The sequence below is a fragment of the Budorcas taxicolor genome, chromosome 5 (genome assembly GCF_023091745.1).
Source record: "Budorcas taxicolor isolate Tak-1 chromosome 5, Takin1.1, whole genome shotgun sequence".
Lineage (NCBI taxonomy): Eukaryota > Metazoa > Chordata > Mammalia > Artiodactyla > Bovidae > Budorcas > Budorcas taxicolor.
In genome coordinates this window covers 138,975,869-138,991,544 of record NC_068914.1, presented here as the reverse complement: position 1 = coordinate 138,991,544, position 15,676 = coordinate 138,975,869, and the positions used below count along the sequence as shown (strand labels likewise).

Below are 15,676 nucleotides of genomic sequence, written 5' to 3'. Positions count from 1 at the left end.
GAATTGTGCTGTCTAATGTGGTAACCACTAATCACATGTAGGCTATTTAAATGAAAATGGATTTAGTTTAGCCTTAAATAAAAAATTCACTTCGTCTATCACGTAGGCCCATTTCAAGGCTCAAAAGCCATATATAGATAGTAACTACCATATTGGAAAACAAAGATATGGAATATTTTCATCATTGTAAAAAGTTATACTTCAATGTTATATGACAGCCTGGATGGAAGAGGAATTGGGGGAGAATGGTACATGTATATATATGGCTAAATCCCTTTGCTGTCCACCTGAAACTGGCATAACATTGTTAGTTGGCTATACTACAGTACAAAATAAAAAATTTTTAAGTTATATTAGATTGCTAAAATAAAGTATATGTAATATTGTAAACATTTCAGTGAAATTAAAATTGATATAAAAGTTTACCATACTTTTAAAATTCTTTACTTAAAAATATTCTTTTTAATTAAAAAAATAACAAAATAATATAAAATTTAGTCACACTCAGCTACTTATTATGTTCTAGAAATTCTAAAACATGTATTACCACTTCACAAGTTTTCGAATCCTAACTATTTTAGTTTACATTGTATTATATAACTTTTATTTTGATGAAGCAACTTGTTCCAGTAGATCCAAAAGACACCTGAAGTGTCTGCATCAGATTAGCAAAGAGACTGTACAACGAAATTCTAAGTTCTCAAAGAATATTTTTTAAAAAATTCTTCTTGTTTATTTAATGAATTTATTTGGCTGTACCAGGTCTTAGTTGTGGCATGTGGGATCTTAACTTCCCTGACCAGGCATTGAACCTAGGCCCCCTGCATTGGGAGCATGGAGTCTTAGCCACTGGACCACCAGGAAAGTCTCTCAATGAACATTTTATTTGGCTTAACAGGAATAGTAATTCACTACCATTGTATGAAAAACACAAGTAGCGTTGACTAGGCAGGTAATCTGTTAAAGTCATGTCTGATCACAGGTTTGAATGAGTTCCAGTTATGGATTTAAATAGTAACTATAATATGCAAGTTTTATTATATAATAAGAAATTATTATGGAAATATATATGGGCTGCTAGTTATAAATCGATGCTTTATTGGCTTTTTGGGTTATAGATAAAAGTTTTGTTGTGCAAAAATACTTTGATAATGTAACAGTACAGTTTTTTTAAAACATATGTTAAGAAATTGCTGTTAGCTTTTTACCCTGTATGTTACTTGGTAGCAAATAGAATCTGGTGTGAAATAGGTAGCCTATGATTCTTTACACTCTTAGCTTTCTAACCACTCAGATAACTTCTTTTTTCTATGCCAAGTCTTACTTAGTTGTACTTCTGAGCACTTCTAAGACTATCATAAGTTAGAAGGAATCTAGATGGCATGTATGGAAATGATTGTTGTTCAGACATAGCTAATGAGAAAATAATTAAAGATATATAAAATATTCTCTTTTTGTAGTCCTTGAATGAAGATTTCTCTAATGTCTTCCAAATAAGTATTTATTAGCATATTCCATATAATTGTTATTATATATTTTATTCATAGATCTCATTTCATGTAGTACATTACTAATATATTTTATGTGGTAAAACATTATTTATTGAAACTACCATCATATGTTGTAAAACAGTGTAGAAATCATTTTCTGCTGTATCTGTAGTTTTATATTACTGTTTGGAGGGACCTGAGATCCACTTCAATTTTGCTGATTTGCTAGAAAGACTCATAAAACCTGTGACAGGTTATATTCATGCTTATGATTTATCACAGCAAAAAATAGAGAACCAAACCAGCAGGGAAAAAAAATAAGCATCAAGTGGGATCAAGTGCAGTCAGGCTGAGGCTTCCATGTTCTTCCCTAACCAGCACTGCACAGGAGGGGCTTTCTTTCTGGTTTTTACCTTAAGTAACAAGTGACAAAAGTCTTTGCCAGGTAAGCCTGACTGAGTATCACAGCCTGAGCTGATTGGACAGCTGCTGCTTTCTATGTAACCAGCTATGGCAGTCAAAATGCAGGACTCCCAACAGTGAAACCAGGTGTGCACCATCAGTCTTGGTGTTTGTGCAGATCAACCTTGATAAGCCAATATGACATAGTTCATTGTTTAAGGTGTTTAAGGTACATAAGAAAATTAATAATAATTTATGTAAACTCTCTAAGGGCCACATTTTTGGTAGCCAACCAAACCTTAAGGTAGTTCCCAAATTCCTTTGGAGAGATGTGTGTGGAGTGAACAGCCAGGTCTTCTGTACTGGCATTCTCTGCAGTTGTCCAAGTGCCCTATTCTAGCCTTTCAAATATATTCTTATTGCCTTTTAAATATGGTCTTATTATTTGTTTTAGTATAAAAAAAATACCCTACAAAGCCAATATCTTTGCCTTCTTGAAATTTTCTTAGTGTTCATATGATGGGAGTGGTCATTTGGGGGAAGGACACATGATTAAATAACTTTTTAATAAAATAGATTCTTAGTATTAAAACCTATTTGACACAAGATGTTTTTTAGCAGTTTCAGAACTTTGGTAATATGTATAAATGCAGGTATAGGCATGTAATGTCTCTTGATTACATAAGTTTTCTCAGAATTGATGGCAGAAAAGCATGAACCTAGTGACATAGAAATAATAAGATCTAGAGTCAGTCAGTCTGGCAGCTGTAACTTACCTAATATGTAAGGCTTGAGTAAGTTATCTAAACCTTGGATTTGATTTCTTACCTATAAAATATGGCTAATGCTGATCTCAGCCACAAATTATTGTAGATGAAATTTGTTAATGAATGTAGAACACCGAAGAGCCTGATGGAAACTGTTCCAGCTGTCATGACTATCTTTTATTTACTGTTAATAATTATTGAAATAATTAGATTTTATTTCTTAAGAAAATTGAAACAGGAGACTACTGTAGTATGTGATATTAGATGAATTTTATCAGTCAAGTTATGATAAATAAAAATACAATTCAGTGGATTAGCTCATTGATTATAGAGCTTCTCTACCTATTATAGATTATAGACTATAGAAAAATATGCACCTTATAATAGAACATTAAAACAATAAAAAGAAATAGACAAATTGTCCCTTTTATCTTTATAAGACTTACTCTTTGTATCTTCTCTAACATTAATGTAATTACAGCAGTGTTTTTTCAGTATGCTTGTGTATTTGTGATTAAAGTGAGTATCTAGGAGGAAAAAACTACTTATTTCTTGAATTTTTGATGTGTTATTTTATCTCACAGTCCCTAATATTGATAGGAAATTTCACTCCATTTAGTTGGTTTAGTCATTGATATGGTTGAATTTAGGTCTGTTTTATAATTTTAAAAATATATCATCTATTTTTTGTTTTGAGGTACTTTTCTCCCTACTTTAATTTTGTGTTGATTTTTAATACTCTTAATTTTTCTGTTGTCTGTTGTCTATTCTTAAAAAATTGAAGTATAATTGATTTACAATGTTGTGTTAGATTGTGGTGTACAGCAAAGTGATTCAGTTACACATATGTATATATTCTTTTTCATTACAGGTTATTAGAAGATACTGAATATAGTTCCCTTAGATATATAATAGAATCTTACTGTTTTCTATTTTATATATAGTAGTTTGTATCTGCTAATCCCAGACTCTTAATTTATCCCTCCCTGCCTTTGGCCCTTTGGTAACCATTAGTTTGTTTTCTATGTCTATGAGTCTGTTTCTGTTTTATAAGTGAATCCGTTTGTATATTTTAGATTCCATGTGTAAGTGTTATCATATATCTTTCTGACTTCACTTAGTATGATAATCCTTAGGTCCATTCTTTTTGTGGCTAATTAATATTTCGTGTGTGTGTGTGTGTGTGTGTCTGTGTAAGAGAGACATCTTTATCTATTTATCTGTCAATAGATATTTAGGTTGCTTTTGTATCTTGGCTGTTGTGAATAGTGCTGCTGTGAACATTGAAGTTTGTGTATCTTTTTGAATTAAGAGTTTTCTCTGGATGTGTGCCCAGCAATAAGATGTTTGGATCAAGTGGTAACTCTAGTTTAAGTTTTTTAAGGAACCTCTATGTTTTCCTCCATAGTGGTTGCATCGGTAATTTACATTTTCACCAATAGTGTACGAGGATACCCTTTTGTCCACATGCTCGCAAGCACTTATTGTTTGTAGACTTTTCAATGATGATCCTTCTGACCAGTTTGAGATGATACTTCCTTGTAGTTTTGATTTGCATTTCTCTGGTAATTAGTTGTATTAGCATCATTTCATGTGCTTGTTGCCCATCTTCTTTGGAGAAATGTCTATTTAAGTCTTCTGCGCATATTTTGATTGGGCTGTTTGTTTTTTAGTAATTGATTTGTATACTCTGTTTATATATTTTGGAAATTAAGCCCTTGTCAGTTGTGTTGTTTGCAAGTATTTCCTCCCAGTCTGTAGGTTGTCTTTTTGTTTATGGTTTCCTTTGCTGTGCAAAAGCTTGTGAGTTTTTTTAGGTTTTGTTTGTTTATTTTTGCTTTTATTTCTATTGCCTCAGAAGACTGACCTAAGAAAACATTGGTGTGATTTATGTCAGAGAAAGTTTTGCCCACGTTCTCATTTGGGAGCTTTATGGTGTCATGTCTTACATATTTAAGTCTTTAGCCATTTTTCAGTTTACTTTTGTGTATAGTGAGAGAATGTTCCAGCATCATTGATAGACATGTGGCTGTCCAGCTTTCCCAACACCACTTGCTGAAGAGACTGTCTTTTGTCCATTGTTATCATCTTTGCCTCCTTTGTCAAAGATTAGTTGCCCATCGGTGTGTGGGTTTATTTCTGGGTGCTCTGTTCTGATCCATTGATCCATGTCTGTTTTTATGCCAACACCACATGTTGTTTTGATTGCGATAACTTTGTTTTATTGTTGATGTTGGGAGTGTTAGGCCTCCAGTTTTGTTCTATTCTCCCAGGACTGCTTTGGCAATTCTGGGTCTTTTATGATCCCACGTAAGTTTTGGGATTGTTTGTTCTAGTAATTCTTGGAATATATTTTTAACAGCTGCTTTGAAGTCTGTTAAATTCAACATCTGGCTCCACTTGGAGTTATTTTTATTGACTATCTTTTATTTCTAGTTGGTTTCTACTTTACTAGTCTTTTCCTGTTGTTCTGGTAATTTTTGATGAATTTAAAATTTAGTTTTAAAAGTGGACCTTAGTTGGACAAGTGGATCTTATAGATCTGTTGTAGCAAGTGGATTCTGTTATGTTCTTCAAGGGTTTGTTAAGAACTTTTCAATTTGGGCTTTACAGGTTTGTGATGCTTATTAACAAGTCATTTTCTGTGAAGTCATTATCGTAGAAAAGGTTTATAATTGTAAGATTTAAAGTTACATCATGGTCTTTGAATTTGGCCTATATATCTAACATCAAGATAACATTTTCTTTAATTTTGTAAAACTTTAGTATTGTAGATGAAAACCTTAATCATTTGGAGTTGACATGACTGTAAATATATCATAAAGTAATTATGATTAGCATTTATTGAGCGGTTACTGTGTGTCATGCCTGGTGTTAAGCTTTTTGAATGCATATTTGTATTAATCCTTATAATAGACTTCATATCCAATTTTTTGAAACTAAAAAAATGACATTTAACATAAGTTCACGTAACTTGTAAGTGTCGGAACTAAAAGATTCAGTCATTCTTTTTGACTTGAAGATCTTGGCTCTTTAGGTCTATATTGTACTGCTTTCCTTTTTTTATTGCCATTATATAGTTTAAAAAAATTTTTAACTACATTTCTAATAATTTTGGACAATGAGTCGATTTTGGTCAAATTGGATGTCATCTGATTATAGCACATTACATCCTATGATACCGTACCATTCGTTAGGGAGAAAAATAGATTATTGTATGTAACCTAATTCTGGCTTTAAAGTTGCCTTTGGTCTTTTTGTGAATTAATGTTGATAATTTAGGGTAGGTTTGGTCAACATTTAAATATTAGAAATGAATTATGTTTACATTTAATCACTTAAAGCACCTGATAGTCACTCTAATAGCTCTGTGTAATTCACAATATAATTAAAAAAGAAAATACTTTATTGTGGAAGATTTTTTTTTTTTTGGTGGCAGATATTTAACTCATGAGTATCCTTGGGTCATTATTCTGACAAACACTCTTTAGGTAAAGTCATGTAGGGGTCCGGATTGAACCAGGCTGTGCATTATCATTGCTTCCCCTCAGTATCGTTTTATTTTCCTTATGCCTACCAGAGTTCCCATAGCAAAATGCAAATATTTTGTTTTTTAGAGTGGAAAAGCCACAAGCAGCGATTCAGGTGGTGTCATTGATCTCACAATGGATGATGAAGAGAGTGGAGCTTTACAAGGTACTTAAATAGAAGTGATCGTACTAAGGAATGCTTTGGTACCATTTTTCTCTCTTAACTCATTATACTTAGTACAAATCTTGACAGCATTGTTTGTATCCTTTTTAGAAAGAGTTTTTAAGATTAGAATTAAAAAATAGAAATCAGATCTTGGGAGAATATTAACAAAGCATAAAGGAAAACGGAGCAACTAGGAGAATATTTAACTTATGGAATACTTCTCTTTTTATATCTGTTATTTCACTTGATCCTTACAATAACCCTGTAATGCCTGTTTTAGAATTGAGGATAGATTCAAAGTACGAATTAAATCTAGGTCTTTAGACTTTAAACGTTTTTTTCATACGTGTATATGTATATTTTAACGTAGGTGTGTTAAATCAAGATATTGTTAAAAAGCATGTATACCCAGAATTCTCAGTATTATTCTGAGTTATGATATTTAGAAATTATATTGGTTAGCTGTTGAACAATATTCCAAGTTATTCTTCCACAGTGTTAATAGGTGTTTTGTAAATAAAAACTTTCATGGTTAAATATGCTTGGGAAATGCTGAGTTAAAATTATATGGGTGTTTTTCCTTAATACAGATATCTCTGAACCTTTACTGTGCTGATTTACAATGTAAATCTCCAAGAATGATTCATAGAGTATTTCTCAAACTTATTTGACTGTACAAAATAACTTTGAAAGTGAAAGTGAAGTCGCTCAGTTGTGTCCGACTCCTTGCAACGCCATGGGCAGTAGCCTGCCCCAAGCTCCTCCATCCATGGGATTTTCTAGGCAAGAGTACTGAAGTGGGTTGCCATTTCCTTCTCCAGGGAATCTTCCCTACCCAGGGATCAAACCCAGGTCTCCCACATTGTAGACAAACGCTTTACCATCTGAGCCACCAGGGATGTTTATTCATAGACATATCTGTAAAACTTTATGGTGGTAATTATATAATGCGTGTGAAAAATCTAGTAGAATCAGATGTTATTATACCTTTAAGACATTAATTTTTTAAAAAATACTAGCGATTTTAAGAAATTATATTTTAGGAAATAAGATAGTTCAGTTGGTTTTAGAAAAATAAAAGTAAGTAGCTATACAATTCATTATGTGACAGAAAGGTCAGGTTTTTTGTATAAAACTGATATAAAATTGGAAGATTTATGTCATCATTTGTTGGGGTTGAATTCATGCCTGTCTGATTACTGTTTAAACCTTTCAAATTTTCTGTATTGCTTTTACTATTTTTTTAATACACAAATCTTAATGAAAGAAATTTCCTAGAGCACAAAAGTAAATACTGATTATTTGTAAGAGGACACAGATAGGGCTGGTTTTTGATAAAAAAGTAAAATATAAGTTTGTCATCTGTACTCTTGCCATTTCCCTTTGTAGCACCCCTGCCTCTTAGAATCTCTCTCCATTGCCCCACCATTGAGTGTTACTTAACTTCTCCCATCTAATGTGCATTTTCTTCATCAACACTCAAATATTAAAGTAGCTGCTGCTAAAGCCGTAAGCTTGTTTTATTAAAAGTAGGATTCTTTTCATTCTTTTTTTAATTACAACTATATTTTCTTTAAATATGATTTAAAATCTATGATAGAACCAACAGTGAAATATTTAAGGTTCTGACCTGGTTTTCATATTGGCAGAAGTACACTTAATTAAAATACAATGAAATTGTTCTCTTAGTGGTAAAATGCAACTGAATGGCAAAGATAAACTTGTATATCTAATATTTTTCTATCAGTAATCATATTGCCTCACTTTTAATTAACAGACCCTAAAAAGGTAAATCATACCCCTGTGTCAACCATGAGTTCTTCTCAGCCTTTATCTCGACCATTGCAACCCATCCAGCCGGCACCACCTCTTCAACCATCTGGAGTGCCAACAAGTGGACCATCTCAGACAACCATACACTTACTACCTACAGGTAAACTTGCTGAATCACTGAGCTGAAACTTTAGTTTTGCCTGTTGAGAAATATGACTGTGAAACTGAGTGGAAAGGTTAGACAGAAAATTAGCTCATTTAGGTAAGTACCAATGTATGTGATTACTGGATCATACAGGAAGAATGTGGTTTTGCAGAAACTGCCAGAGTAGAGTGGCTGTACCAGTTTGCATTTTCACCAGCAGTGAGTGTGAGGAAGGAACTGTTGCTCCACATCCTCACCAGCATTTGGTATTGTTAGTGTTTTAGATTTTCACCATTCTAATAGGGATAGTAGAATCTCGTTGTTATTTGATTTGCATCTCCCTGATGATATATTATGTTGAGCAGCTTTTCCTGTGCTTGTTTGCCATCTATTCATCTTCTTTGGTGAGGTGTCTGTTCAGATCCTTTGTCCACTTTTTAATTGGGTTGTACATTTTCTTACTGTTGAGTTCTAGGAGTTCTTTGTATGTTTTGGATGAGTCCTTTATCAAATAATGTCTTTTGCAGATATTTTGTCCTTTTCTTCACATTCCCTTGAGATGAACTTGATTTTAACCCTAATTGTGTTAGTAATAAGTTATAAAGGCTATACTTTTTTTTAAAAGATAAGATTAAGAATAACCTTCATTATTATTTTTTATTTTTAAAAGAATTGTATTGGCGTATTCCTCATTGTCATTTTGAAGACAAAGTGTGTTTTTGAATGCAGTGTGACTTAATTTTGCAGAGTCTTTAAACTAGCAGCACTGACACAGAATGGTTATAAAGAAGAGTTAAACTATATATGTCTTTGTCATCTGACAGTGTAAACAGCAGAAATGAATACAGTTTCTCTGAAAGGGATGAATATAATGATTCATTCTAATTATAACCAAGATGTTATAATTGATCAAACGAGAGTTTTTCAGTGATTCTTAACTAGAAATTGTTTTAACTGGCCTAACACTACTGTCAGAAGATAACCATTAATATTTTCCCTGCTACCTCTCAAGAAGCTATTAATTAGACATTTTCAAGATGTAGTTTGTATCTCCTAATCTGTTTGGAAGCCAATTAAGACAGGTCGTCGTCTTCATAAAATAGCCCATTGCTTAAGAAATTTATCTGTGAAATGCTTTTCTCATTAAGGAAAGCATTGAGCTTACATGGAATTTTATCCAGTGAAATAAAATGACAGTCAATTTAGATGATTTAGAAAGAAGTGTTAATAATATAGATAATAAAATGGGAAATAAAGAGATGAAGAGCTAAGTATTCCTCCTTATATACTTCTTCTTTGTAAAGACTCACATTGAAAGTTAAGGCTAAGGAGTCTCTTTATCTTTATTGTATACAGTTTTTACCTCCAAATTTGTTTTATTGTAGAACATATTTTTCCATAGGAAAGTATATTGATTATTGATTTGTATTATATAGCTAACACGTCATTTGTAAAATGTAGTTCTAATTCAGAAAGTTATAACAAAAAATTGTTAACTCCTTAAAATCATTGTTTGTACTCCATGCTGTCGGTGAACATTTTAGAACTCATTATTGATAAATATATGTTAATATCACTCAAGGCATTAATGTTCTCTGGAACATAAATTAGGGGGAATGCCATGATAGAGAACGAAGAAGCCTGTATTTTAATAGGTATTTCATTGTTTGGAATAGGAGGTGATTTGACTCATCTGAAGAACCCGTCAGTTATAGTAGCCAGTCAGTTTTTTGAACTATGGGACCACAAGTTACTCTTTTGAATTTATACCCATCAGTAGAAGGCCTGGAGGGCCTAAAATTCCACTCTGCTAAGAATAATTTAACATTGAGGAAGGGAAAATTCACCCTTCTAAGTCACTCCTATAAGATCATACTCCCCAAAGTCTAAACCCTTTCTTCATCTTCACTTGTTTATTTATCTAGACAGACTATAGCGGGAAGGGCCTTGGACATGGTTGAGGTGTTCTTTTCTTCTGAAACTTGGACTGTACTAATATTAACCTTGGTTGACCCTGTCATTCTTAACTTTTTCACAATTATAAAAGGAGACTCTTGTCTATTATAGTAAGTTAGATTTTGTATAAAGTGAATTGTCATTTAATATTACTTACTTAACGTAGAATTTACTGCATCTTAAATCTATTTTTCTGCTTTTCATTAGCTCCAACCACCGTGAATGTAACACATCGTCCAGTGACTCAGGTGACCACGAGACTCCCTGTACCGAGAGCTCCTGCAAACCACCAGGTGGTTTATACAACCCTGCCCGCACCACCAGCTCAGGCTCCCCTGCGAGGGACTGTTATGCAGGCTCCTGCTGTTCGGCAGGTCAATCCCCAAAACAGTAAGAGACCCTTTTCCTGTTTATGTTGTTCTTTTGCATGTAGTTGGAGTGGCTTATATTGATGTTAGATGCAGCAAAAAGTGTTCAATATCATACTAAAACTATTATTCATTCATTTTCTTTTCTTAGGAGAGTTAACCAGAAAAAAATGGACTGGTATCTAATTTGTGTTCTGTGTGTTGTCTTCAGTTTAATTATTTATGGCCTACTTGATTTGATGTTGGTCTGTACCATACTTTAGAGACAACTTGCCTAATTAAAGTGGGAATGATCAGTTGTGACTTAGCCCATATGGAGATAATGGTAAAGGATAGCCTCCAATGAGAGTCTTAAAGGTATGGAAAGTGGCTGAGAAATAAAAGATGGGAAAATGTTTAAGGTAACTTGTAATTTCCGTGTGTGTGTGTGTGTGTGTGTGTGTGTGTGTGTGTGTGTGTGTGTGATGGGAAAATGTTTAAGGTAACTTGTAATTTCCGTGTGTGTGTGTGTATGTATGTGTGCATGTATGTATATACATACACATATATATATGAAACATACATGTTTTCAGCTGCAAAATATACAAACAAGTTTATATAAAGGATATATTTAAAGCTTAAAGAAAAATAGCAAAATGAACCACATATGAACTCTCCACTAGGCTAAGAAATAGAACTTTATCAAAATCTAAAAATCTATGTATGCCTGCTCTTAATTGCATCCTTTTCCCTTTCCATCAGAGGTAACCATCACCCTTACTTTCTGTTTTTCTGTATGGTTTTGCAATCTCTATAGGTATCACTAAAAATATTCAGTTTTGCAAAACTTAACAAGCAGGGACAAATCCAGCTGTTTATTGAAACTTCAGTCATGCCATTATTAGGTGATGGCTATAGGAGAAAATAAACTAAACAGAGTCTCTAGTTCACATTCTGGCTTTAGCTTTCTCAAGTTTACAAGAGCTTTCTCTGGGGAAATCTGTCAGCAGTGTCTTAAATGAATTCTGGGAAACAGGGCTCACCCCAGGCAAGGTATCCACAGTAATGGATATATGGCAGAAATATGGCTGAGCTATGAGTGGCTTCTAAATTTTCTCCATTTTTTAATTTAAAAAATTTAATCTTTGGTCACACTGGGTCTTCATTGCTGCACATGAACTTTCTGTAGTTGCGGGGAACAGGGGCTACTCTCTAGTTGTGGTGTTCAGCTTTCGCATTGCGGTGACTTGTGCAGTGCAGGCTCTAGGGGCTCGGGCTTCAGTAGTTGCAGCTGTAGAGTAGACTGGGCTCCAGAGCACAGTCTCAGTAGTTGCCCTGTGGCATGTGGGATCTTCCCAGACCAGGGATCAAAGCTGTGTCCTCTGCATTGGCAGGCAAATTCTTACGCACTGTACCACCGAGGAAGTCTGCTTCTAAATTTTCTGCTTTTGTTGCCCTGATGTCTGTATAAAGTTTTCTGTTGGATGAAATGAGTATCCTCAGCTGATCAGCAGAGCATGGAAAGGAAGAGAGGAACCTTGTTAAAATGAGGCAAGATTAACTTGCCTGTTCTGGAGGCAGCAGAGATCTTTGTGAAGAAAGCTTCATGTTTTCTATCTTTAGAGTCACAGTGCTCCGTTCTGGCCTATCTGCCTTCTATGTTATGTGTACCTCCAGTGTTTCAGTGTGCTAGGATTTTGGGTATGGATTGCATTTCTTTCTTTCCTATGCTGGATCTCCTGTTCACTTTGTCTCCTGTTGTCCTTTGTTTATCTTGTCTCTCGTGTGGCTACTTGAAGAAAAGTTCATGGAGGTAGACTATTTATTTTGGTAGCTTGCATATATGAGAATTTCTTTATCTTCATGCTTGAATGATACTTTAGATGAGTATAGACTTCTAGGTTGGATATATTTTTCCTTTTGAATTTTAAAAACATCACTTTACTGATTTTTAAATGTTTAATTCAGTGTTCTACCAAATTTAGAATAGAATTCAAATTCTGTCACTTCATTTTCTTTTATAGGTGTTACAGTCCGAGTGCCTCAAGCAACTACATATGTTGTAAACAATGGATTAACCCTGGGATCAACAGGACCTCAGCTCACAGTGCATCACCGACCACCACAAGTGCATACTGTAAGTGAGGACCCTTGGCTTCACAAAATTCTCACCTATAACACTGTCAGATACCACTGCAGTTAGTACTTTTTCTTTAAACTAGTTATAGCAAAAGAAAATAACAGGTCTTCTGTTTTTCCAGCAGATGTTTATTGAAGAAAGTAGATCTTACCATTAGATCTATCAACATTACCCAGAAACACTTCTGGGTAATGATGGTTGGGGAGTACAGAGTTTGCTTGTGGTGGTGTGCAGCATATAAAAGAGTCCACGTCTGGGGCGTGAGAAGTGGAATAGACCATGTTAAACTTATGATTAGGTTAAAGAGCGCATTCTTGAGTAGTGAATATTTTTTTAAAGTATTGAATATTTTATGAAATATTGTTGCAGGTTTAATTTTATTCTCAGAATTTTATACTAGTTCTATTACACTGCTATCGTTTTATTGGTTTTATTTTAAACTTTTAATTTAAAAAAATTTTTTAATTTAACTGTAGTTGATTTACAGTGTTGTGGTAGTTTCAGGTGTACAGCCTCAGATTCTTTTCCATTATAGTTTATTATAAGATATTGAATGGAGTTGCCTGTGCTATAGAGTAAATCCTTGTTTACCTATTTTATACATAGTGATGTATATCTGGTAATCCCATACTTCTAATTTATCCCTTCCCCTCTCCTTTGGTAACCATAACTATTTTCTGTGTCTGTGAGCCTGTTTCTGTTCTGTAAAGAAGTCCATTTGTGTTATTTTTTGGATTCCACATATAAGTGATATCATATAATATTTGTCTTTCTCTGACCTATCACCTACTACCTTTAATCATCCAGTGGTATTGGGAATTCATTGATTAAGAGATAATAGAGAAAACCAAAGATTTCTCCTTAGTTTTAATCTCCAAATCAATGTCACATTATCCTGTGACCTGACTGTAATAGTATTTGGTATGATAGAGTGTGTGAATGGAAATGCTGGCTCTAATAGTGGTAGGAGATTGAGGCTGATACCACTTTTTACCAAGCAAAGCATCCTTTTTAAAATATACATAATAATGGCTACGTTTGTGAAGTGCTTTCTATGCACCAGGCACTGTTAATTTATGTGGTCCTTACACAGAAATTCTTTAGAACTCTAGCTTTCTTTTTTTATCCTTTATTATTGGTGTGGCAGCTAATGTACAGAGTGGTTGAATAACCAGCCCCAGGTCATACCTCATAAAACCCAGCACATTCCAGTTCCAGAGCCTGTGCTCTTAGCAGCTGTTATTTTACTGTCCCACTGCAGTTAAAAAAAGTCATGTTAATGGAGCACTTCACATATACGAGGCACTCTACTATTGTACTTGTATTATTTTATTTACTCCTCCCAACCCTGCTGTGTGCTTAGTCGCTCAGTTATGACTGACTCTTTGTGACCCCATAGACTAGCCCACCAGGTTTCTTTGTCCATGGGGGTTCTCCAGGCAAGAATACTGGAGTGGGTTGCCATGCCCTCCTCCAGGGGATCTTCCCAACCCAGGGATCAAACCCAGGTCTCCTGCATTGCAGATGGAGTCTTTACCATCTAAGCCACCAGGGAAGCCCTTGAGAATCAATATTCTCTGTTTGATAGAAGAGGCTACTGTGTCTTAGCGATATTAGGTGATTAATCAGTGTCACTGCCAAACTAGTGTCAGAGGCAGAGCCATTTTAAAACTCAGATTTTTCTGGTCCCAGCACCTCCAGCATGTTGGCACAGTGCTTCAGATCTCGCCTTGTAGGATCTGTGGCAAATATCTCATTACTGTTGTTTGCAACTACAAACAACCTACTTCATCCCATATTCCTTCGAAAAATATATAGTAAAAATGTCTTATTTATGCCGCAGTTTTGCAAATGTGATGATCCATCAGAGCTTTTTTTTAAAACAGGATTCCATATGAATTGTCTTATAATAAATACACTATATCTCATCAGAGAAGGCAATGGCACCCCACTCCAGTACTCTTGCCTAGAAAATCCCACGGATGGAGGAGCCTGGTTGGCTGCAGTCCATGGGGTCGCAAAGAGTCGGACACGACTGAGCGACTTCGCTTTCACTTTTCACTTTCATGCATTGGAGAAGGAAATGGCAACCCACTCCAGTGTTCTTGCCTGGAGAATCCCAGGGATGGTGGAGCCTGGTGGGCTGCCATCTATGGGGTTGCAAAGAGTCGGACACAACTGAAGCAACTTAGCAGCAGCAGCAGCAGTATCTCATAGGAGAAACATTCTTTTAATTTAATTTTAATAATATTTTTAACTGGGAATTTTCAAATATATATAAAAGTAGAAAGACTAGTGTAGCAATCCCCACCTACCCATTACCTGTCTTCAGTAGTCATCAGTCTTCAGCAGTCATAGCCAATCTTCTTTCTTCTGTATTGCCACCCACAAACTCCTACAACCTGTGTATGCACTGGAATATTTGGAAGCAAATCCCTGATATATTATCTCTAAAACTTCAGTAGAAATCTCCATTGCAGTGGCAGAAACAAAACAGTAGCTCAGTTGACTTAACTGTTTTGAAATATGAGAGGATTTGGTAGCCTCGAATTTTAAGAATTAGAAAGGGCTGTTATAGGCTGTAAGCTATTATCATACTCCTTAAATTCCTACTCTTTCCAGTCAAGTTCATGACTGCAGCCTTCTTCTCACAGATCTTACTAGTTGTATGTTTATTTAATGTTATTTACTTAATTTGAGAGAAGTAATACAGTAAGATGGCCAATATTCAAATCTGTTTTTCTTCAGCTTTCGATGTTTCTTGTATTTGCATTTGCTTTTTTCCCTCCCTATAACTTTATATTTATTTTAGCTTTTAAACTGTGTTTCTCCAGATGTTTATATGAATTTTTTTCGCTTCACATATGAATTTCAGCATATTTTCATTTCTTGAGATTATTTGGCAGATTCTTTTTTGAGTTGTTACTACGTGCACACTACTAGCACTGAACTTTGAAAAG

The 15,676-nt window shown here is 34.5% G+C and overlaps 1 protein-coding gene across 1 annotated transcript in view; it reads left to right on the top strand.

Moving 5' to 3' along the window:
* The window catches only part of ATF7IP (activating transcription factor 7 interacting protein), a 57,858-nt gene that overhangs the window by 40,556 nt on the left and 1,626 nt on the right, over positions 1 to 15,676 (top strand). The window contains exons 10-13 of the mRNA XM_052640354.1: positions 6,277 to 6,355; positions 8,133 to 8,288; positions 10,437 to 10,619; positions 12,601 to 12,713. Of these exons, the coding sequence (XP_052496314.1) occupies positions 6,277 to 6,355; positions 8,133 to 8,288; positions 10,437 to 10,619; positions 12,601 to 12,713 (531 nt within the window). The remainder of the gene's footprint in view (positions 1 to 6,276; positions 6,356 to 8,132; positions 8,289 to 10,436; positions 10,620 to 12,600; positions 12,714 to 15,676) is intronic.